The sequence below is a fragment of the Sturnira hondurensis genome, unplaced genomic scaffold (assembly GCF_014824575.4).
Source record: "Sturnira hondurensis isolate 20B ecotype Veracruz unplaced genomic scaffold, ASM1482457v3 Scaffold0010128, whole genome shotgun sequence".
NCBI lineage: Eukaryota > Metazoa > Chordata > Mammalia > Chiroptera > Phyllostomidae > Sturnira > Sturnira hondurensis.
In genome coordinates, this window is record NW_028082759.1 from 37,037,530 (window position 1) to 37,063,228 (window position 25,699).

At 41.2% G+C, this 25,699-nt stretch overlaps 1 protein-coding gene across 12 annotated transcripts in view; it reads right to left on the reverse strand.

The window, feature by feature from the left end:
• EYA1 (EYA transcriptional coactivator and phosphatase 1) overlaps positions 1-25,699 on the reverse strand; it is a 303,573-nt gene that overhangs the window by 49,324 nt on the left and 228,550 nt on the right. For all 12 annotated transcript variants that reach the window (XM_037058695.1, XM_037058698.1, XM_037058700.1 and 9 more), the window contains 2 exons: positions 19,731-19,870; positions 18,362-18,445 (listed from right to left, as the gene is read on the reverse strand). In XM_037058695.1, coding sequence (XP_036914590.1) covers positions 18,362-18,445; positions 19,731-19,870 — 224 coding nt within the window. The remainder of the gene's footprint in view (positions 1-18,361; positions 18,446-19,730; positions 19,871-25,699) is intronic.

Below are 25,699 nucleotides of genomic sequence, written 5' to 3' on the forward strand. Positions count from 1 at the left end.
AGTTTACACGAACAAGTAAAGAAAAACTCACTGAGTGCTTCTCCTATGGAAAATTGCTCACTCACTTCCATCTAAGCATCAGCAAACCTGCTGGACAAAGCAAATCCTCGAATGTACCCTAGAGCAGAATTAACCAGTGGGGGGAATTCAAACAGCTGTTTCTAAAACAAAACACCTGACCAAGGTGTTTACTCCCTCTTGTTCAGGCCAATAAAATCCCACTGACTTGTCTCATAACGAGGTCAATGAATCTTTTTATGTGGCAAGGCAGAAGAGCCTCACCACGTTTATTTAATTGCCAATTCTAGAATTTATGTGCCGTGGTATTGTTACTTTGAAAAAGTATTATTTCTCCTTGATATGGTTGCTTATTTATGCCACCATCAAAAGAACTACCCCATTGTTTGTTAATGCATAGCATACTTTAACTTTTCTTCATAAATTAGAGTAATGGCTTGTGAGTCAGAATACTAATAAATTTTAAAGGCTTGTTCAATCTTGTGGTCAAATATGACACAGATGTTCGTCTTATTTACCTTTTAATGTTTTTCTCTTTTGTTATGAGCTTTCATGCCTTAACAGCTTTTGTACCTGCCACTCCACGTTGTTATGAACCATTTACTACACCCCCCCAAAAGTTAACTTGAAGGAGGGAATTTTAGAACAGGAAGGGGCTCTAGTTGAGGGAACAGTGTTTCTCAAATATTTTTTAAAACACTATCCACAGTAAAAAAAAAAATACACTTTACACCCTGATCTAGTAATACCCCCCCCCTTCTCTCATACACACAGGTAGGCACGCACAGCTGAAATCACGTGAGTTTGGCAAAAGAAGACTTTCCTCACAGTGTGGGGTGTATTCTGATATTTCCCACTTCATTGCCAACGGGAGTGTCGCAATCTGCAGAGCTGTAGAGGGCACCTACTTTTGATATGAGGGGTGGGAAAACTGAGAGCCCTCGGTGTGGTGATTTGCTTGTGGTAACAGAGCTGGCAGGGAACAAAGTCACCTCACCCGACGGGTTTTCCCTAAGAGCAAACTAGCAGAAGAGCAGATCAGTAGCCGTGTCCACAGATTTGCTTACACGTTCTAGCAGCGGAGTTCTTTTCGTAGGGAGGTCAGGTTTTATTTTCCTGCTGCAATAATCTTTTAATACTTTTCAAAGTTTTCAAACGTGTCTGATACAAAGCGAATGTGACAAAAGTTGTTAGTGCGCTGGGGTCTGTAGAGCAGTGTGAAGAGGGTGAGGAATGTTCATTAACATTGAACAGTTAATAAATCAGTCATAGCTTGGTCACTTATTTTGGCATATTTAGACAGAGAAAGAAAAAAACATTTTTTAGAGCAAAACTGAGATGGTCAAATCGCCATGTCTTTGGCTTCGCCTTACTTTTCCTGTGCTTTTTGCAATCATGAAACTCAGAGCTGCAGTTATGAAATGGTTGCTTTTGAAACACCATGTTTTGCTCCATCACTTTTGAAAAATTACGGAACTTTGCCTCTACTTCAAAGAAACATCTAAGTAAAACTTCCTGCAAAATCTTTTCATTCTTTTCTGAACTTGACCCCTATGTGGCCGCTACTGTCTAATCATGACATTTCTCCATTTCTGGGGCCAATCACATTGTTGCTATTTGCTGACCATCTTCCTGGGATTGGATTGTCCGTCGCCTGTTCCTTAAATGACCTTGGCCCCCAGGACAGTTTTCACCCATTCCTCACTCTCTTCACACTGCTGTACAGACCCCAGCACACTCAAAACTTCAACCATGGCCCCCTGACATTGAATCAAATCTCACCTGCAGGCCCACACAGCAATGGCCTGTTGGTCATTCCTACTAAAATGTTTTGCAGAGCATCTGACACTCAATGTGCTGCAGGCTGGAGTCATCGTTTCTCCTGGAAACCTGCTGTTTTTCTTCTACAGAAGAATGACAGCCTGCTGGCCCCAAACCTTGATATTCTTCTACCTCTGTTTTATCCCCACCCCAAATCAGTCTCCACATCCCGCCACTTGGACCTGGAATCTAAGCCTTCCTCATAGTCACTGCTCCTTTAATTTTTCCCCACGCATCTGCCCATTTTGCAGGTATCTTCAACAGGCTCCCTCACAGGCTCTAGGCCTGGGGTCTCACCACATCCACTCCATTCTCCCATCTCTTTTGGAGAACCACCAAAGCCTTGGAACAAGTAGGAAGGACCCATAAACGTCTGACTCTTGTTTATCACCCCAACACATGACCTACTTATAGTTTTCCAAACTATTTTTTCATCATAAAATCTTTTCTGCAAAGATGGCTGTGCAGAGGCCTAATGTAAAAGACAAGTGCCTCTGATGGAAGTTCCCACCAAAACCCTAAAGGAAACTGGGCACTCATCTCCACTGGCCACCCACCTGGATAGACCAAGGTCTCCGACTGAGCCTGTGTGTTCATGCCCTACCCCTGCCCGTAGTGCTTCTCCCACTGTCCTTCATCAATTCAGAGTCTCCTTCCTGACTCTCCCTACCTGGGCTCATTGCCTGCTGGGTACCACAGGTGTGTGCGTTCTTGTCTAAGGAGGGCAGACGCTCACCCCTGTGTCCTCCTCTCTCTCTGCTTGGGACTTAGCACAATGTCAGGCTTTCCCAGTTTGGTAGAGGAACAAATGAATGAAAAGCAGTAAAAATAGAATACTTCAAACAATTCCAACAAAGAAAAAATATTAAATTTGATTTTTAGTTAGTTGCTACCATTGTGTTGGAAAAAAAACCCTAGATACCTAGCTTAGGAAAAACAGATATTTGAATACTAAAAGCATTTTATCAACATAATATAGCATTAAACATGTTCATTAGTAATGCCTGATTAATTTGTACCTGATTAAAGAGCAGTCTCTTCTGTTTTTAAAAGATTTTTTAAAAAAAGATTTTATTTAGAAAGAGGAGAGAGGGAGGGAGAGAGAGAGGGAGAGAGAAACTTCAGTTGCTCTCATAGGTGCTCTGACCTGACCAAGAATTGAACCAGAGAACTTTCTCTTTGTGGGATGACACCCAGCCAACTGAGCCACACTGGTCAAGGCAAAAACAGCCCATTCTTAGAAGAGCTCATTACCAAACCTGATCTACTTAATGAAATGAATATTACCCTAAGATCAGCAGCCCATCATTCATTTCTTTAAACTCAATAGTGGCAGACACGACATTTTGCAAAATATATTCTTACGTGCTGTGCAGTTTAGTTCCCTAGTAAAAATGGTACAGTGAAGAGGCTCAAAAAGAGAAAATCCAATCAATTGCTTTATCATTCTTCTTGTTTAATGAAGAAACAGTGGAAACTGACTATAGCTCTTATGCCCAGGAAATTCTAGTAGCAGACACCTGCTGGAACCAAAATAAAATAAGCAGCATCCAACACCCCACGCAGACTCCCCTCCACACAAACAACACACACACGAGAATGAAACTTAACCTTGCTCCTAAATTATTTTAATATGACACTGAATTGCAAATATCTTAAATTCATGAAAATAAAGTGAAGGAACCTGTTGCAAGGTTAGGCTACCCATGGCTGGTGTGGGTTAAGCCAAGGATGATTATTTCTATTGAACAGAAAGCAACATTATATAGAAAAATTAAACAACAATGAAATCTGTTGAGGGCAGACCCAGGCCCAAAGCAATCATTTTGCTTTCATCCTCTGTCAAGTGACCTTTAATTATCCTTTGCCTCAAGATCTTTTTCTCGTTTCTAGAGCACAGGCCTGCCCAGAGACCAAAGTCACTGCCATCCTCCACTGAAGTCACCAGCACCACCCTTGGGACACTGTCATTTTTTTCCTGCTCTTCTTTTCAGCCTGATCACTGCTATTATACTAGATCTTCATGTTCTAGAAATGTTTAAAAATGAAAAAAGTAATTCAAAGTCAGTGCACGGAAATGCTGAACTTCCATGAATTTGCCTCTAGAGAGGGAAGCATTGCATTCACATGTTGAAAACCTGTAACCTGATTTGACGTGAATAAAAGAAAAGGGCATCTATAAATTCCCGTGGGTACTAGAATAATGGCAATCCAGGGCATGGCCTCTTCTTGCTCTGTTTTGGTTCACACATGAACCAGGGCATTTGATAAGCTTTCAGAGTCATTTAAAAAGTATTTTTTAGCAAGTAAAATCCATAGCAATTTTGGAATTTGATTTTACTGGGACCCAACTGCCAAATGAAGACAACGTTGCTCCTGCTGGGTGGTCCAACTTGCTTCTGCATTTCAATCTAGTGACTCTTTTAGGATGACAAGTGATACAACTGCCTCGTCGCAGAGCTTACAGCGAAGCCGTCCAGCTCATCTGTACCTGGAATGAGGTCTAATACTAGTTGCAACACAAGGTGTCATTAGCAGGGGCACTCTTGCTCCCTGGCACAGAAATGTAAAAAGTTTCTTCTACAATAACTGTGCTCACAACCTGCAGGCAAAGAACTCTTGCCTGCAGGGCAGAAAAGAAAAAATGCACATTGGTATAATGGACATACTGCAGGCTCTGCTTAGATACAGTGCATTACATCTAGAAACTCCTGCACATCAAAGGATCCAATTAACAGTGTGACATGCAACCTATGGAATGGGAGAAATATTCAACTCAGAAATATACAACTCAGAAATATACAACTCAGATATCTGGTAAGAGGTTAATATTCAGGATATATAAGGAACTCCTGCAACTCAACAATAACAACAGAAACCTAATATAAAACGGGCGAAGGACTTGAAGAGTATTTCTCCAAGGAAGATATATAAATGGCTGATAAGCTCATGAAACGATGCTCAGTATTACTAATCAGTAGAGAAATGCAAATTAAAACCACAGTGAGATACCACCTGACATCCATTAGTATAGGGAACAAATCTGCCTGGCAATGGCAAATGCAGCCCAGCCCTGTTGGAAAACCGTCAGGTGTGAGATGCTGTCCCTTTTTCTCCACAGGACTTCTGTAGTCCGTGTGAATTTGTCCTTCTCATCTACAACATACGGACCCTGCTGGATGGAGTCTGCATCACATTAGGGTGGCTACTATTAAGAAAATCACCCAGAAAATAATGTGTGGATGAGGATATGGAGATAGTGGACCCTTTGTGCACTGCTGGTGGGGATGTAAGATGATACAGCTGCCCTGGAAGACAGTGTGGCAGTTCCTCAGAGAATTAGGTGTAGAATGACTATGTGATCCCACAAGTCTACTTCTGGATATGTACCCACAATAGCTGAAAGCAGGGCCGCAAAGAGATATCTGTATGTCCATGTTCATAGGAGCCTTACTCAGAATAGCTAAGAGGCAGAGGCAACCCCAGTGTGCACTGACGGATGAGTAAGGAAAATGTGGTACACCCACACAGCGGAGTATCATTCAGCCTTAAAGAGGAAGGCAATGCCGACACAGACTACAGCATAAATGAAACTCGAAGGGATCATGCTAGGTGAAATAAGGCGCTAACCAAAAAACAAATGCTATATGACTTTCCTCATATGAGGTGCTTAGAGTCATCAAAAATCTCAGACAAAAAGCAGAATGACAGAAAGCAGAATGGTGGCTGACAGGCACCGGGGAGGAGAGTGGGGACCTGCGTGACAGCTGCAGCCCTTCCGTCTGTGCGATAGGAAGAGCTCTGGGGGCCGCTGGGGCAGCAACGGGCATGCACGGAGTGCAACTGAGCTGTGCACTTAAAACTGCTGAGAAGGGACAGTTTACATTTTGTGTCTTTTACCATAACTTAAGAATTAAGAACAGTTGGAGAAATGTAATTGTTGATTAGACATTTAATGATATTAGGAAATTATTAATTTTTCAAGATTGCCAACATATGGGTATCATCTATTTCCATGATAAAATCTCTTTTAACAGAGTCTTAAATGCATACTGAAATATATATAAATGAAATAATATGATGTCCAGGATCTGCTTTGAAGAATCATCCTAGGACAGGGGAGGGGAGGGGAGGGGAGGGATGGGGGACGAGCACAGATACAATGGGATTACCTTGGACTTGGCAACTGCTAAAGCTGGGAGAGGTTACACTGGGTTTCATGACACTACTCCAACTCCTTTTGTACATATTTAAGAAGCACTTATAGTTAACTTTTAAAAATATATAAAAATATTCACTGTGACAAGATCAGTTGTCTTTCGGTGGTGAAATTACGGATTAAAAATATTTTTGAAAACTTAAAACATGCCCAAATCGTATTTTTAAAAAGCCAAAACCTTTTTTTAAAGGTCAAAACTGAAAAAGCCATGGAAAGCTCCTTAGTATAGCACCATTTACTGAGAGAGTTTCAGGACTCACTTGGTAATAGGTACCCAGACTCAACTGAGAGAGAATACGCACAAGAATGTATCCCAGACACTGCTTTGCATGTGTGAACCCTACTAATGCTTATCACACGGGATGTTCTCGTCCAGAAAACCAGAGGAACGCCTAGCTTGTAACTGAAGCCGCAGGACCTACGCCTCACACCTTCAGGAACAGCAGTGAGCAGGGCCACAGTGCAACTTGATCGGCTGCGAAGGAGAGTTCCCTGTGTCATTTAAGAGCAGTAACCCTGGAAGCATCTCACTTAAGGCCTCCGGCATTCCTTTTTTGGCTGCACAGCTGCTGTGCATCCTGATTTCTTCTGATCCACAGTGCTAGTGTTAGCATTCCACATCCTAGTACAGGCTATTTCTTCCTAGCTCAGTGATTGTAGCTACTAGAGAACGCTTGTCATGAGTAATACAGGGAGACCGGTTGCTCCCTGAATACTGCTGGTCCTTTAGAGATTCAGCAGTTTCACTCTTTGTGGATTGAGAGTACTGTTAATTCAGAATTGTTTTGCCCCAAGGAAGGACTGCCGTTGAAGAGTCATTCATTCCCTACCAACAGCCTCCTTTATTCACTTATAAACTCCCTGAAGGCAAGAATTATGGCTAGGCACCTAAGACACTACTATGCATGTAATTAAACAATTCTAAAAGACTGACGTGTGAAAAAGTTGTGTCAGACCAAGGAGAGAGGTGCATAGCCAGGTGTGTGTCTTGGGTACCGTAGCCTGTTTTACACAAAAAGCTTTGTGTGTGAAACTTCAGAATTGATGGCACGATTTTTTCATGGATGTTTTCAGTGATCATTACTTCAACTAAACTACTATATGCCAGAAGGCTAAGGTACTGAATATCACCATCTGCTTCTATTTTGAAAAGTTGTTTTGATGGAGTCTTCAGTTCTGGGTAGTCAGTCCTCACGTGGAGACCTAATTCGCACACAATTAGCCTGGGACCTCACCCCACAGGGCACCGCGGCGAAGTCCTCCAGGTCCCTGGTGAGGAGGGTGGTGAGTAATTTCTCACATGCTTTTTGCTTTATTCCAGTGACCAGGACGAAGTTCATGCTGCTCACGTTTTATGTTGAGAAATATCAGTTAAATCTGCATTGCTGATTCCTGTATTTGTACATGATATTTGATCTTAACTATCTTTTAAGTAAGCACTGCAAACACTGTTTTGAAAGGCAGAATTCTCTCATTCTCAACTCTCACTTACTAGCTTAAAATGGTAACTGATTTTTAAAGGCACTCCCCCAACTGAGGCTGATTCAAAAATGATATTCTTTACCCATTTTTGCTTAATTTTTTTTAAAAAAAATTCTACTTTGGCCTTAGAGTGTCCATGGTCTTTAAGCCTCAAAATAGATAGAGAGTTTAAGCAAAACCTGTTTATCTCTTCTTGGGTTTTTAGAATAGGATCCAGAATGTTTTTCTGAGTATAAAAATAAAATGCTTTTGTGTTTCTCTAGAAAACTTAAAGCCAACCATTCATCTAAGCATACCAGTATTTCTCCCTTTCATGTAACTTTTTTAAAAGATGCATCCTGAGATGTTAAGCTTTGATTTAACGACGTCACAAATGCCAGATATTACATTAGATCTTGTATAGTCCAAAAAAGAACTGTAAGTCGTTTCAGTTTTACTATAAGAACTAAAAATACCACCAAATGCTAATAAGGAAGCAATATCTCTTTATTGCTTAGATAAACCAGTAAAGCATTAAAAGCAAAATTGTTCTTATTTTTAATGTAGCTCTGGTTCCTATTTCCACACCCTTGTACATTCTGTCCCCCTTTTTTCTTCTACCATTTTATTTTTCTAAACGGAAAAGCAAAAGAAAAAAAAATTGAATGGTTAAGGAAACCAAACAAATATATAAAGCAATATAAATTTGTCCAATTTAAAGTCTTCCAGTTAAGACCTTTAAGAAATATTTTAATACCCAAATTATTGTTCTAACTTTAGAAGCTATGGCATTGTGAATTAGTAATTAGAGTCTATGAAGTTCCTAAAATGCTGAGGGCTTATTTTCCTGAAACTGGCCCCCCAGTGAATTTTACTTTTAAATTTTTATCTATTACTATTTTCAATTTACAAGTACATTTAAAATGTATAATAAATGTCTTTTGCACAAGGGAACATGCACCCCATTTACATCTGTGAGATCAACTGTACAAAAATGCCTCCCAATTAATTGCTCTTCTATTTGAGATCAAAAACTAGGATCTATCATGTTTAAAAAATTACTATTTAAAGAATTAATCTTACACTAGAAGGAGTTACTAGAAGATGGTTTGACTATTTCAGAAAATATGAGTAGTTAACTCAGGATCTGTATGGTCTTTACACTCTGAATTTATAAAATAAAAGATAAGGTTTCTAAATTCTATCCACACGAATTCTATGCGGGCAGCTAAGCTTCCCCTGACAAGCAGTTATGGAGAGTTATGGTGGCCCAGTAAGGTGTGAGACTAACAGCGTGAGCAGGTTTGTGAGGATTTGTTGGTCAATTCGAAAATCTCGTAAAGTATGCTCAAACCAATAACAAATCTTTGGACAGTCTCAATCAAATGAAAGAAAAAAAAAACATTTTAGACCTTGTAAACAATTCCTTCCTTAGAATGCTGATATTAGAATCACAAAAGAGGCCTAAATGTCATTTGAAATAATTTCCCCTCGTTCAAGATCTCTTGTTGGAGGGGGAAAGAAGCTGAAAAACAAGACTAGGCACTCAGCATACAGGAGTGGCTCATTTTTGAGGTCCCCTGCTGGGTGCGCACAAGGAAAGGATTAAGGATAAGATTAGAAAAGTAGCTCCCTCATCTGAGAGAAGAAAAAATATATGCCAAGATATTATTTTTTAAAAGTAATATTACTAGAAGTGTTATGTAAATGATGTGTATGACCTATGAGACCCAAAGTTTCCCACTGATTACTTTCCGCCTGTCTAAAGTTCTCAGTGGCATTGATGGAATATTAACTTTTTTGCAATTTTATAAGAACCCATCATGGGACAGCTGGCACGAAATGCCATGTCTCAGGAGTTGGGTGTAGTTCTGATGACAATTAAGAAATAATCTGGATTACCACGAGAGTCTGTATGCTCATGACATATAAATCACGGTCCAACTGCTGGCTGAATGATTAAAAAAAAAATCCAAACCTGTGGGGCAGCTAATCAGGTCCTGTTTTACTGATTAGACATATGACACTCGACTGCTTTAATTTTCTCCTACTAAAGAGCCCCCCTCTTTTGACATCATGAAAATAATAGCCAAATAGAGAATGCGAGAAAGAACCTAACTATTCCAAAGATTAGTTGTGATTGTGGAGAAAACCCGTTGAACCCCCAATTCAGGACAACAGCCAAGGAGGGGCACGGAGAGGGAAGAAGAAGAAAGCCAGGGCAGACCTGGCCAAGTTGGCCTCCCTACATAGGGGCTCACACGGTGCCAAAGAAAAGGCCAAACCCAATCAAAAGAGCTATCTGGATTTCATTTGTAACCACTCTCCCGTCTCTGGCTCCGTCCTAGGTTACAGTCCTTTTCTTAGGCCTTTATTATTTCCTACCAGGAGCACTGCAGTAATCTCCTTTGCTATCAGATCAATCTTCCCAATTGTACAACTCCAGCCTGTCGCTCCACTGTTTTAGCATCGTGCACAGCACTCCCACACCTGTGGCAGGAGATCCTGGCACTCAGGGCTCCGAGGGCCAGGGGCCAGTCAGGAGTCTACATCATATTCCCGGTGCAGTAGTTAACAGATGTGCTTCACTGGACCAACTATTTAATTTTTCTCAGCCACAGTTTCTTCATTACAAAAAAGAAGGAACTGCCTTGGCTGGGTAGCTCAGTTGGTCAGAGCATTGTTCCAGTATGCCAAAGTCGCAGGTTCGATCCCTGGCTCTGGTGCAGCCCTGGCGCATACAAGGAGCAACCAATTATTTATGAATGCATAAATAAGTGGAACACAAAAATCAATGTGTTTCTCTCTCTCCTCTGTGTGTCAAAATCAATAAATAAAAATTCAATAAAGAAGGAACTGATTGGGTAATGGAAGATAGTGTGAACTATAAAAACTGAACAAAAATGCAGTGTTTTTAGCATTTCAATACATTTTCTGCTGCTCATCTTCTGAGAGTCTGATCCACGAAATATGCTTTATAGGTATGCAGCCTTTTCGACTATCATTTCCCTACATGGCTGTGCTCTGCTCCGACCTCTCCCTTCCTTCTACCTAAAACACACAATAGTCACTACTGCCCACCCCCCCTCTGAACCCCAAAGTGAACAATAGCAGCTCTTATTTGTGGAGTGCCTGGGAATGTTTTTCTAGATGCTTTCCATTGTTCTCCCAACAGCCCTGTGATAGTGGCCATCTTACAGATGGGAAGAGTAAGGCAGAACAAGTGAGCCTCAGAGATGCAAGGTGCTTCTCCTGAGGCCAAAGAGCGGGGGACTCCCAGTGTGGGGGGAGGCGGGTGGGTGAGCTGGCTGGGAGGCTGTGACGATCTGTGTTTGTTCACAGCATTCCCGTTTACGGGTATGAACAAGAAAGACCAGGCTTTCTTCCATAGGGCAGCAGGAACATATGTATCAGTTATATACAGCAGGTCCTTGAATAACATCATTTTGCTATAATGTTGATGAGAAAAAAATAACTCAATCCCTGACTGGGATCCCTGTCTGTGTGGAGTTCGCACGTTCTCCCCACATCTGCAAAAGTTTTCTCTGAAGACTCCAGTTCCCTCCCACATCCCAAAGGTGTGCACCTGATGTGAAGGGCAAGTCTACGCTGTCCTCGAGTGAGTGGCCCTGTGATGGAAGGGTGTCCTGTCCGGGTGGGTCCCGACCAGGGCCCTGAGCTGCCAGGGCAGGCTCTGGCCACTGAGACCCTGAACTGGAATCATTGGGTTGGAAAATCATCATCTTAAAAGCCTGCAGAGTTTAAATTTATTTCATTATTTAACATTAGAAGTGCTTGCATTTTCAGAAGTTTGGCGATCTTTTTATGATCAGAAATATGCTTAGGAACTTAACTCTCGTTTATATCAATTAGCCTGTGGTCAAACTGGCTGATATAAATTACATGAAAATTACATGAAATTTGAAATGGGAGCTACAAATAAAATTTTATTGGGATCCAGCCACATGTATTTGTGAGTTTCCTTATGAGTTGTTTCACTTAAAGTGGCAGTTTCCAAGACACTAAGCGCCGCTGTATTACTGCCAGTGGGAGGAAGAGGCTGGCACTCAACGGGAAGAGGGCACCTGTCAGGACAAGAGCAGAGCAAAGGGACGAAGGGGCTCTCTTCCAGCCGGAAATCCTTTGACAACCAAAAACACTGTACTTTTGTTTTGAGAGTTAGATTCCATTCTACATGGACATTCTACAGCATCCAAAAGTCATACTCGGAACCATAAACTATCTCATCATCTTGATCTAATTTGGCATTAATATACAAAGAAGAAAATAAAACGAGGGATGTATCCTTTGGGACTGAACTGGCCGCCCATGTCTCTCAGCACACCTACCGCAGCCTCCGGCGCTGCTCTGCCGGGATGGCCAGAGCCACCAGAAAGGTCAGAACGTGTGCTCTGCTTTGCATTCATTTGTCAAATGGTTCTTAACGGAGAACTGTGGCTGCCACTGCCACCTTCCACCAAAACCCATTTTCTGTTCCTCCCTGGGCTCACAGCAAGGCTGCATTTCCCTGCCTCCCCTGTGCTGGGCTGTGTGGGCAGAGGTGTGCCCCTTCCAAGCCGGAGCTAGAATAGAAGGTCTCCACTCACACCCTCCATGGTTTTTCTCCCTGTGGGCATTATGAAGCCCCTGAAAATGACCAGCAGCCTCAGTAGCCCCACGGTGAGATGACACAACCTCACAGGCACCACCAAACGTTGCCCAAACCAAGCAACCTGGAAGATCCACTTGAGACTATTAAATGAGAGAGAAATTTCTACAGTGTTTGAAGCCATAGCACGTTGGACCTAGTTGTTCCAGATGTTTTGCTCACCCTGGCAAATTCGTGTGCTGACATTTCTCCAGTGGGTCCCCAGAGGCCTGCACTGAGTTTCCAGTCTAGTCAGTGTGGTGCCGCTGTCACTGAATCAACTGTCCTTGTGCCCTGGCAGCAGGAGTGAAGCTAATTAACACAAGGTTAAGAGTCCGATCTGGAGCAGGGCAGGCAAACGCTTCCTCTAAAGGAACAGATTATAAATACTTTAGTCTTTGCAGGCCATATACAATCTGGGACACATTCTTTTTCTTCTTGTTAAATAACCCTTAAAAATTTAAATATTTTTTGCTTGAAGGTCCTACGAAAGCAGGCCGTACAAAAACCTGCAGGGTATAGTCTATCAATCTCCGATCTAGATCTCTGGTCTAGACTTTTAAAAACCAAAAGAAGAATAATATTACATGACATGTGAAAATTACATGAAATTCAAAATGGGAGCTATAAATAAAGTATTATTGGGATCCAGCCACATGTATTTGTTTACATATTGTCTGTGACTCTGTTGGCTGAGCAGTAATGACAGGCAGCTGGCCCACAAAGCCTGAAACATTTTCTATCTGGCTTTTATAGAAAAGGCTTGCCAGCCTGGGTCTGGGGGTCTCGGGAGAGAGATCATTCCATTTAAGTGACCAGACCCTCCCCAGCCCCAGGAGGACACTGGGCATCTGGCTGCTTCAGTGCCGCGCTGAGAGTTCAGCCCCCTCATCAGACACAGGGAAGGAGGTCAGCCCTCAGAGGGTTTGGGAGTCTAGTGTTGCCCCCCGCAAACAGGGTAAGAACAGCCATCTTTACTGGCTAACTGGAGTGTTCTGATGACATGGGCTAGAGAAACTGTTTTCAAACTTTTCTTTCATCGGTGTACTGAATCATCTCAGTGTATACTCACTAGGGAAATTCAGTTGATTTAAACTCAGTATGACAACTGTGATCTTTGTAGAAGTCTGGTGTTCTATAAAACACACACTCAGGCACAGATGTATGATCAGTAGGTGATGATGAATGCTGTTCTTATAGTGTGTAGTAAGACACGGTGCTGGGCCCTTCCAATTCATGACACAACCACAATCTTTCCTTTCTCTCCAACTTTGTGGGGATATTATTGATATAACTTAATTCTTAAGACAATCTTGCAAGTAGCCAGCTTTATAACAAGGAAACAGAATCAGTGGGAATAAATGATTTACCAAAGGGGAGGTGGGGAGAAGACTGCAAAATCAGAGCTTGGATGTGAGGGTAGATCTATTTGAATTTGAATCTGATGCTCTTTCTATCACACCGTAAAGTATGTCACATATTGGCACTTCATAAATTTGAAGACACAACCACATATTACTTACTCATTGGCCATTAGGCCAGATTCAAGTATTTGGCAGTCAAAGTTCAACTACATTAAAGTATAATTAGTATTTACTTTATACCAGTCATAGTACTTGTCTTTTTCACCTGTAGTCTCTCACCCCCTCTGAGCCTCAGTTTCTTCATCTGTGAAATGGGCTTAGCAGTCTCAATGTATTAATGTTGAATTGAGCACTGGGCATACAGAAAATTATTAATAAGTAGGGCCTAGAATTAAAAATGCTAAGCTTTATGTCAATATAAGTACTGATGTTTAAGTTTCTGTGTAAAATGAGAAGTATACTAGGCCAAATCCATCTGAGCAACAATAAAAGAAAAATATTAAAGTAATCAAGCCATTGGGTATTGATATGTTAAGGAATCTTCCCATGGGAGGGAAGTCACACTTGGGGCATCAGCACAATACTTATTTGGAATAGAAGTCTGTGACTCTTGCTTTGATAATGATATCTAGGTTATAATATCTACTTTTTTCTAACCGGAGATAATCAAAATTTAATACATACATGTTGGGAACTCACATAGGTTGGATGATCCCATGAGTATTCCAAAATGTACTGTCTATTTTAAAGAAAGCATTTAATGAAAAAAAATCAAGATTTGTTTTCTTCAGTGAAATTGGAGAGTTTGGACTTTGTTTGAAAGCAACTTGTAAAATGCATTAAGCAAAGCAAGCTGGGCCAGATACTAACAACAACCTGCAGCAACACCCACAGACTTTATTCTCCTGCTAAGATGCCGTTTCTCTTCTCTTCCACAGCCAAGCCTGCACTGGGCCCGGCACCCTCCGTTAGTTCCCATCAACGTTGTTATAAAAACACCACTTCCTTATAACACCCAGCATGCCTGCTTCCCAGAGCTAGAATTACACAGGAGGTGGGACATTCTCAAGCTTTTTTGGTACATATTGCTGAAACATGCCTTATTTTTGCATTATATCAACCAGATCCTGTGTCCCCTTACTGAATGGCCTACTCAGGGAGTTCCCTAAGCTACTGTGACTAAGCTACTTCTCAAGTATCTGGTTCCCAAGGAGACAGAACAGCTATCACATTGTCAGGCATTCATTTCTTTCTATGCCTGGAGAGTAAGGCCCAGCCTTAACATGTTCCCCTTGACAATGTGCAGAACACCACAAAATCTGCACTCCGAGAGAGAAGGCTTGCTCCTGAACTGCCTTGAGACTTGTATTCTCAAGTCTCAGTGGAGCCAAAAGGATGCAGGAAGTTCTGATCATCTTGGTTATTATTATTGACAAGAAGAATACTTGCTGAACTGCAGATTTTTACAAGGTGTGATTATCAGATATGAGAGCAAATTCTGGCTGACTCTAAAGTTCACTAATGAAGAGAACATTAAGCAAGCTTTCTCATACGCTTTGGGCTATGATTCAGTTTAGCAACTGTGTCTTCAATACCTGGCTGGACCGTAAGACCACAGGCTGACTTTGAGCACCCAGCACGAAGAAGGTGCTCAATAAATGTTTAGGGAGAAATAAGGCTAAGAGCATCGGAGGAGTTTGTGATCCTGAGCTGCGCATGGTCGACTATAACTCTGACCTCCCCAGCCCTGCCCATGGCCTCAGTCCCACCTCCTTGCCTCTTGGCCTGGGTCAAGTGGATGTCTCATAAACATCTCAAACTGGTCCAAAACCAAACTTTCTATGTCTCTTCCCAACTAGTTTTCCCCCATCTCAACTCTCTCATATGACTATTCTCCCAGTTGCTCAGGACAAAAACTTGGGAATGACCTTTTCATTCCTCTCTGCTACTCATCACCCAGAAGTCCAATCCAGACCATTTCCAAATCCGATTCCTCTACTGGTCGTAGAATCTAGAATCCAATCGGCTCTCTCCATTTCTACTGCGAGTTCATCAAATTGCTGATAAAACCTCTGTTCTCCAGTTCCTCCCTCTCCCTACCTTTGATTCTCCACACACAGGCAAAGACACCTAAAAATCGGAATCGGGTCTGTCACATCCTCTCGTGGAGTCCTTGAATGCCATCCTCTGGCATGTGCAATGAGGTCAGCTGTCCTGACCATGGCTGGGTGGCCCTCTGTCCCTGCCCTCATCTCTCTGGACTCTGCATCACCAGTGCTAAGTGGGGCCATGCTTTCCTCTTTGTCTTCAATAATCAAGCCCTTTTCTGCCCAAGGGTTTTAAGCAAAACAAACAAACAAACAAACAAAAAAACAGCAAATTTCCTTTGCTTAGAATATTCTTTCCTTTGATGGTTCCAGGGCCCATGGGCCTCTTTAGGCCTTTCGGGACTCAAGCCTCAAAGTCTTGCTCAGGAAGACCTTCCTTAACTAGGCTTTCTAAATTTGCTTTCTCCCTGTCAACTTACAAATAGGTAAGCTTATACTTAAATATCTCAAATCACCCATACTTTAAAGAATACACAATTTTGGCTTTGGGGAATTACATATGATATTTTTTCACCTGCTCTGGTATAAGAAAAGTAACCTAACAAACAAAACACTATTTGATGAAACCTCAAAATACTAATGGTAGACACTTTTAAAAATAAAATTCATGATATTTGTAATGTTTCATTTAGCTAGGGTTGAGAATCTGAAGTAGAAATTCTAGGGAGCCAGTAATCTCTAGGTTAAGTGTAAATTCCATGTGTAAAGCACTAAATTTATGGTCAAAGATTGATGGGAGGTCAATAGGTCAGGAGATGTTGAACACCTTGCTGTTAAGCTGGCCCTTTTCACCAGCTAGAAAGAACTGATCAAGTCAACTCTCCTTCCATCAATTTGTCCCTGTGAGAATGCTTTTAAAGACTTGAGACTTTCTGGATGGTTTCTGAGTTCCGGTTTTCTAAGTGCATGTTCTTTCCAACACTTTCGTGTGAGTTCAAGGGCCGCCCTTCTTCCACAGAAGTTGGGTGGAGGGACATGGGAATGGTTAAGACCTTTCAGATGCTTCTGATTGGCCCACATGTTGATGTTTCAGGTATTAATCTTTAATTTATAAGTCATTGTTGTAAAAATAGGAATATCACTATTTCTAGTGATAAAAGTATAGTATTAGTATGAAAAACAATACTGATATCAATGCAGCTAATATTTACTGAATCGTTATTGTGCTAGCTTTCGTTAGAGACTTTCTTAGAATTACTGACTCAATAATTATATTTATAAGCTGAATTTTTGTTCATTGTCATCTTCCCTCAGGAATTTGTTTAACAGTAAGATGGAGCACATTGTGTTTTCCAGGTAACTTATTTCTGGACAGAAATTCAAATGGTGGAATATTCTTACTATTACAAAGGTACATTTTTCCAGCCTGTTTTCTTGATGAGGCATCAGCAGCGTTGTGAGAAGGAAAGGTGCACTGTGAAGCTCAGCTGGTAACTCCCCCACTTTTACCTACAGGCTCCACCTACATAGCAGGCACTCAGTTATATTTACTGAAACCCGGGTACCTGGACAGAACCTGCAGTGGCAACACACACATTTATGGGCATCGACGCTAACATTAAATTGTGATAATCACCTGGAGTCTCAAAAATCTGAGACTTCTAACATGATTTCTTTACAGATTAAAAATAATGAGAACTACCACATTCACAGAATAATTCCAGAAACTACCTATAGCCACTTTAAATAGCACGATTTTCCAATGGGAAAGTTGATGACCCCACCAAGCAATATATTGAAAAAGTTTCCAAGGTTTTGGAAGACCCAGATGCAGAACACTGAAACATGTAGTCATGTAAGATGGTCTATAACATTATTTTTACCTACAACAACAAGGTTAGTATGGTAACACCTTGACCATAAACATATTGGTCCTACTGTCACTCAGAGTCCCAACTTTACATGCCATTCACAAAAATCAGCCCCACGTCAAGGGGACTGATAAAGACATTCAAAACAAGTGCTTTAAAAATAAAATACTAACACTGCTGATCACGAAAGACAATAGCAAATGAATATTTGCTCCACTGAATATGTTGTGAACAATAATTTTAAAAAGGACATGGCAAACAAAATACACTATGTAAAAGATCTATTTCTTTGTATATTTTTAAGTCCTTACCTGAGGATATATTTATTGATTTTAGAAAGAGAGAAAATGGGGGGGAGAGAGAGAGGAAGAGAGAGGAAGAGTGAGAGAGAGAGAGAGAGAGAGAGAGAGAGGAAGAGAGAGAGAGAGAGAGAGAGAGAGAGAGAGAGAGAAAGAGAGAGAAACACTGACTGGTTGCCTGCTATACGTGCCCCAACTGGGGATCAAACCTGCAACCTAGGTAATGTGCTCTGACCAGGGATTGAACCCACAACCTTTTTGGTGCATAAGATGATGCTCCAACCCACCGAGGCACCAGCCAGGGCTGTCATCTATACATTTTCGTAATTCATCCTATAATAGCATTCAATCACTTTTATTCATCAGGGGCTGAATAAGAATGAATTAAATTGCATAAAATTTACTTCATTTTTAAGAACATAAAAAAAATCTCCTTTTGTTCATTTACGTGTTTTTCCTTACGCATCTATCTGGCTACATCAATATATGAAGTTATTTTCCCTTTCAGATTTTAAATTTAGTATTTAAAGTTTAACCACATTCCCATTTGGACAAAAATTCAATTCTAGGCCTTGTAACTGTAAAGACAAAAAAATGCCTCTGGGTACTCACCCTCCCATATCGGTTGGCGTAGGACCCAGTGAGCAAGGAATGGAAAACAATGATGGTCTCGTCCAAGTCCCAGATGAACACCCGCTACAAAGGAAGAATTGGATCAGCGTGTTTGCCCCTCGCTTGAGAAACCTCATTACTCGGTTAACTTCAGAATGAATGCTAGTCTCGAAACGAGACACAACTGAAAACCTGAATTTACTCTTTTTTTAAAACGACATCTATTCAAAGTATTTCTATCAGCTTTTCTTCAGCTGTAACTTCAGATGGATACAAGAAGACAATTATATTAGCAGTATCAATATAAATATGGGAGAGAAATGATAACATAGGTCTTTTCTACTTCCAGAAGAGGTTCTTAGTTCTGAAGAAAAAAAAATGAGCTAAAACTAGTGTGTGTATAACTTCCAAGACAGAGAGGTGCAATCAATTAAAAAATCATTCAATTTATCTTTTCCTTATCTCTGCTCTCTGTTTGTAAAGAAATGTTAAAACAGCTAAGGTTATGTTTTATTCTTATCAAGCCAAGTACTTAAAAAGCTGCCCGCAAAAACTAAAACTTTACACCATCTATTTACCTTATGTTACCTATTGGGCTATTCCCAAATGGATGGGGTGTATATTGTTCCTGTTTGGTTTTCTTATGATTACAGATAGTGAATGACTTAAGTGGACATGTCACACCTGCTCTCTGGGTACTGAGAATTGATTTAAAGGTCTCAGTTCCAAAAGGTCTTTGAGATACCACAAAAGGCCCCAAAGCTGGCTTTTCTTCTTCCCATTCCCACTCATACCAGTCATATTTATATAGGTTCTGCTGAAAAATTTCATCTTTTTGGCAAAAATAAGCAGGTTTTCCACCATTAAATTTCACTTTGGGGAAAAACCAGAAACTTAACTGCAGTGGATTCAAGGCCATGGAATCTACCACCCTTTAAGGTTTTATTTAACTTCTCTTAAACCCCAACACAACATGTCTCATAGGACGGTGACCGCTCGAGTTTAGAACAGTGCAGGCTTTCCTTTCTGAACACGCATGAGTGTGTCTTTAATTACTGAACTGAAATGATATAGAGCACTCTAAGAGAGTTCTGTTCAAGCAGATTTATGCAATTTACTATGTTTCCTTAGAAAGAGGCAGATACTTTACCACATGGTAAAAATGGAAGAGAAAACAGAAACCACTGCTTCCCCTACAATAAATATGAAAGAGAGAAAATAATCCTTTACCCATAGTTCCTATGAAAAAGAAAGCAGTAACAAAGTGTTTGGACACCTTGGTCACTGCTGTTGGCCACGCAGGCACACAGAACCACCACCCAGCTACTGAGGCGCCTTGTTATTCACTCGGGCGCTGGCGATGACATACCTCAAGGTCAGAATCTGGGGGAGGTGAAGGATTATTGTTTCTTCGGCCTCGTCCACGTGACTTCCCATCCGAACCTCGACGTAACCGATCAGAGTCTGAATCTTTAATGGGTGTTGACGGGCTATGGATTGTGCTGTATTCTGTAGAAATAGAGGAAGAACTCATCTCTGGGTTCTGGCACCACGAGGCCACAGTTAATCTGGTTTTATTTCATGGGGGAAGTTGGAAGAGTAGAACGCATTTCATTCTGCTGCAATTTTACTTTACCTTTCACCGGCATTGGCAAATAATGTATGAGATATTTGATGCCAAGACTTGTTTTGAAAAAATATGTGATCAAAGATGACTAAAACTTAATTGAGGACAACAGGTCGTACTAAGCCACCACATTTTCTTTGTGGTTCTCTATGGTTAGCCGGTGCCTCCCAACTTCCACACTTGTTCCTTCCATTCTCCAGACAGTGCCTGGCCACACTGAGGGGTTCACACATTAGCCTCACCAGCTGCTCTCACGCCTACAAAAAGGCTTCTGGTTTATGGAAGGAAATGAAAAGAAAAATCAGCTCTGGGGCAGGGAAACAATCACCAGGCAGAGGGTTTTTTTTGAAAATTTAAAAATCTCCATTTCCTCTTTCATTTTATATGAGAACAAGCAAGGGAGCTGCAAGATAAACAGGGCAGAGATACATGCGCAATACCCATACTCTTACAGCATTCATCACAGGTTCTCCTGTGTCTTGGTCTCTTTGAACCAAAAATCCCAAATTAGGCAGCACATTAAAATCACTCATCTGGGTAACCCAGAGAAACCACAGAAGCAAGCATAAAGAACGGCCCCAACCAACTTCGAGGAAGGCTGGGTGGCAGTTGTGAAGTTGGGAAGAGACTTATCCTGTTTCCAGAATGTAAGAACAAACCATTTACTCTCATGCCTTAGGTATATTTTTTTCTTAGTCCGTCCAGTATACACATCAAACAGTTTCTACCTCCCCAAATTCCAGATGTGCCAGTGTGCGGGCTCTCCCCTAGATCTTTGTTGATTTCTTAGGTGTGGGCTGGAATCTCTCAACCTAATATTCTCACTGAGACATTGTTGATGTTATATTTCACCAAAGAGAAAACTACTGTGGGTTGGAGAACAGGTGAAGGCCTTTGTTACTGTACTATCAGCCTGGACTCGACCAGCAGGCCATCACTGGCCCAACTGCATGGTCTCAGTGTTAGCACCAAGTTTAAGCCTTAGGAGTCAGAGTAGATAGGAAGAGACTTTGACAGAGGAAATTCCAGTTCTAAATCACATGAAACAGCCCTATATATCTCCTGTTTAGTTTAAAAACCTAAGTGGATTTGTATCCATTTGAGATGAGGCTTTTGCATGTCCGCCGCCACAGCAAACGTCCTCATGCAAACCGGTTAACAAATCCTCATACCCAGAAACCACTGTGATGACTTCAAGCCCATTAGTTAATTGTGGGCAGAAAGTCCCAAACAACATCTCTCAACACACACAATGGAAGGTCCATGTGTGTAGTTATTTGGGACGCACCTTTGACCTAACGCACTGAGTAGAACTGTGAGAATACAGGGCTGGCTGGTCAAAGTTAAGCATTCTCAAAATCTACATTTTTCTTGCAGAGGCAGATAACTCTGACATCCTCTCAAATTGTTCCAAACCAAGCATCTTTCTTCCATGTTTTATAGAGAATTAGAGGCTCCAAATGAATGCCTTTTTTAAGGAGCTCAGTGGATTCAGAATTATGCTTTGAAGAAAAACTCTAGACCTTCCTTTTCTTTAATTATTCTACAGTCTACATCTCAGTGCTGAACTGGATAGTCACCACCCTAGACAGAACACGTGCCAATCTCTTAAACAATTTCAAATCAGAGCATTTACTTCGCAGCTGGCAGGGCTGGCGTGGAATTTGACCTGTAAAGTCTACCTTGAATCGTGAGCTCTCCGCTTTTGGAAATTTGTTTTGAGAAGCTAAAGGACGTCAAGCAATGCATCCTATCACATTGCCTTGACTTCCGGGTAGCGTAGGGTTAATTTCGGCCCCAAGTCTGTCACACCTAGCTTTTCTTAGCCTACATTTCCTCCTACTGTTGCCCATTCCTGTATTTCCTTGCGTTTGCTTCTGTTCCTGTTTAAAAAACCAATGAAATCTTTCAAAATATATCCCATCTCAATTTTTTTAAATGAAAAAGCTACAATTGATTAATCATTTCTGTAACTTCCCTGCCCCCCACCCCAAATAAATTAAATGAGCAAAGTTTTCAGGTAAATTTTTAAATCATCTTATCTAAACCTTTTCTAGGTGGAGAATAAAAGCCCCCAAAGATGGACAATCTGACACCTTTAAATAGTAACACACACACACACAAACACAATTCACCAGTCTCAACTTCTTAGAAGATGAAGTTTAAATGATGCAAGCTAGTTTAAAAAAATCTCTTCCGCTTTGTTCTTTGAGGTGGAATTAAATGCATCGACTCTCCTAACCAGCTTTCCCAACTAACTGCTCCTTCCTCCTCCTAGTGCAAAACAACTCAACAAATATGTTAATCTTCTAATCCACTGACATCTCATGTTTCGTTAAAATCCTCTCCAAATTGTTCAACTTGACCCCCACTGAGACAATGGATGTGAAAGTACTCAGAAGAGCATTCATTTCATTTCATTTCACAAACATTGGCTGAATGTTCACACTCTTCTAGGCATTGCATTAGGGAGGAGCTTGAAAGCATAATGATGGACCAAAGAGACCTGGTTCTTGCCTTCTTGCAGATTAAAATTCAGAGGAAGGCACCGATTCTTAACAAAAACTAAAGATTACAAAACAGTGTGGAAAAGGTTGTAACATGGAAAAGACAGAATGCTAGGAGACCACAGAGGAAGTCCACATAACTCAGATTTACAGGGTTGTGGAAGCTTCCTGAAGATGGAGGAAAACTGCACCAGTGACAGGGGAATAAAAATGTGGTTCAGGCAGCCACATGAGCATGTTGGAAGGTGTGTGTGTGAGAGAGAGAGAGAGAGAGAGAGAGAGAAAGAGGGAGAGAGAGAGAAAGGGGGAGAGAGAGAGAGAGAGAGAGAAGGAGGGAGGGAGGAAGGAAGAAAGGGAGGAAGGGAGAGAGAGAGGGATGGAGGGGGAAAGGAGGAGGAGAGAGAGAGAGATTGAAGAAGTAAAAAAAAGTCAGTCTGACCTGAATCTATAGAGGAAGAGTACAGAGATGAGATGGGGGTGGGGGGAAGCAGGGTGGTGGGAAGGGGGGTGGCATCAGAGATGGGGTGGAAAAAGTATTCAGTAAGAGAGTGATGTGATCAAGCTTCCATCTCAATAGAAGACTCTAGCTCCAGTGTGCCAGGGTACTGGAGACACTGGAACACTGAAAAGGGAGCCCATCTCAAAGGATAATTTAATAATTCAGGTAAGGGATACTGGTGCCCAGATACAGTTACTGGGGACAGGGAGAGTTAATGTTTTGAAGTGCCATTAGGAGGTGAGATCATGGATAAGGAAGAAGGAGGAAGTCAAGTATGATGCTCAGCCCAATGTTTTGGCAACTGGGCAGATTGTAAAAGAAAGTATGAGATTTAGGAAGAAGAAAGGATTATAGGAAAGTGCAGGTGAGAATTCAGGTTCAGTGTTTGGACATGTGTGTGGAACTTGAAGATTTTGTAGCATTCATGTCCAGTAGACTGTTAGACTGATCTGAAGCTTAGGAAACAGACACCTGGAGTAACTTAAAGTATGGGTGCAGTTAGCCCTGGATGGGTAGCTCAGTTGGTTGGAGTGTCGCTCCAATATACCAACATTGCAGGTTCAATCCTTGGTCAGGGCACAGACAAGAGTCAACTAATGAATACATAAATAAGTGGAACAACAAATCAATGTTTCTCTCTCTCAAATCAATAAATACAAAATTAAAAAAGTAAACAGGAAATGGGTGTAATTAAAAACATGCAATGTGAGTAGAAGAGATGAGCAGATATAGATGGGTAGGTAGCTTGTGAGAAGGAAAAGCAAGGCCAGCCCACTATAGAGGAAAGAGTATGGGAAGAGAGTGATCAGTAACTTGAGATCAGCTAAGGTAAAATGAAGACTGAATCCAAGAGTATTTTAGATCTGAAGAGGTCTTCTCCACATCTGGCAAAATGAAGATCTGAGAATTATTCGGGAGGTAGGCTAGTGGGATAAAAATAAGACAGAAGGTAGAAGAATAAGCAGGGGTTAAAACTACTACTATGTTACTGATGACCCAGTAATGGCCAAATCCAATAATTTTTTAGTTCTTCGTTGAATTTGACCTCTGCGGCTGTGCTGACCAACCGTTCCTTTAAACCATGTACACATCCCTTTTTTTTTCTGCTTCTCATCCTGCCATTCACACTGTTCCTTCTCAGTCTCTTTGGAAAACTCTTCTTCTGCCCAGACACTTAAATATTAGTGTTCTCTGTATCAGTGATACTCAAAGTGCTGATCTGGGACAAAATAAGGAGTTTGTATCAGGATGTTAATTAACGCAATGCTTCCTTCCTTGAACATCTTGCTAAGATTAAGAGGAAAAGTCAGCTAAAGTAAACAAGGTGCTTAGTGGTGCAGTTGATTGCATTCTGAAGCACATTCCTTGTGTTACCCAGAACTAGTAAGAAACAATTAGTGCAGGGCGGCCAGTGGCTGAAGTGTATTTTGAATAACATTGCACTAGATTTTTCTTGAAGGTCCTCTTATCTCACTGTAAGCTCTCAGCGGGTGGTAGTATTTGTAAGAGGGATTTCAGCGATAACCTCAGGGGTAATGAGTTTAAAGCTTTACTTCCAGATCTCTTGACCTGAATATCACACTGCTTGCTACACCTTTCTATGTGAATATTCTATCAACAGCACAACTGAAGTTGTCCCTAATGGAATCTTCCTTCTCTGTTAAGAAGCCTGATTAATGGTACCAACATCTACCCAATTTTCGAAGCCCAGTCAAATCAAGCTGAAGTTCTTAGGCTTTTATCTCCTAAATACTTTTATTCTAATTCAGGCTCTTATCATCCCTTGCCTCAATTCTTGCAAGTGGCTGTTTGCAAGCTTGCCAGCCGGAGTGTTTCAAAGATCACCTGGACCACCATGACCGAGAACTTAAACACTGTTCAAAGCTCCCAACTCCCAATACAGAACAGGAAGGACAGTCTAGGTTCGAGGACTTTCAACTGTGGACTCATGGCCATTTTTCGAATTTTAATCTCACTACTTAGTAGTAGTAGTATGATTTATGTAAGTGATATGCCTTTTCCATGACTCACTTTCATTATCTATGAAATTGGAATAAATGAGATCAAATAAAATGAACACACAGTAAAGGCACTTAGAACTGTGTATGACACTAGCATTCTATGATGTTAGCTACCTTGAGAAAAAGAAATGTCCCAGAGTCAGTGTCTGACACCCTTACCTTTAACTGTTCTCTCTTCTCTGTGGTCTGCACCTGGGACAGACACGCCTAATGTCCTCAGTGCCCCAAGAGGGCCAGGCTGTTTCACAACTTGGCAGGTTCTATTTCCTTCACTTCGAATGCTCTTTCTCAACTCAGCTCCCTCCCCTGACCTGTCTGTGAAATTCCTATACAAACCCCTAATGATCAAGCTGAAATATCAGCGCTGTGAATTCTCCATTTAAATCTTGGTCTCTCCTTTGTCATTACATTTATCTCTATTATATGGTTGTATACTTTTTACAGTTATTTATGTTCCTAGTGGATGCCATATAACTTGATTGATTTATTTTGAGCAAATGTCCATCACTCTTGCCCTTGGAGGGCAGAACTGGGGGTATCCTTGTGCAATCTGAGAGCACAGTAGGTCTCTAGCGTGCAAAGAAGACATTTAAAAAAATCAGTGATTGAAGGATTGAGTGTCTCTCTCAACAAATAAGTTCTGGCTCTTATTCTACTAAATCTATGAAGATTATCTAATTATTT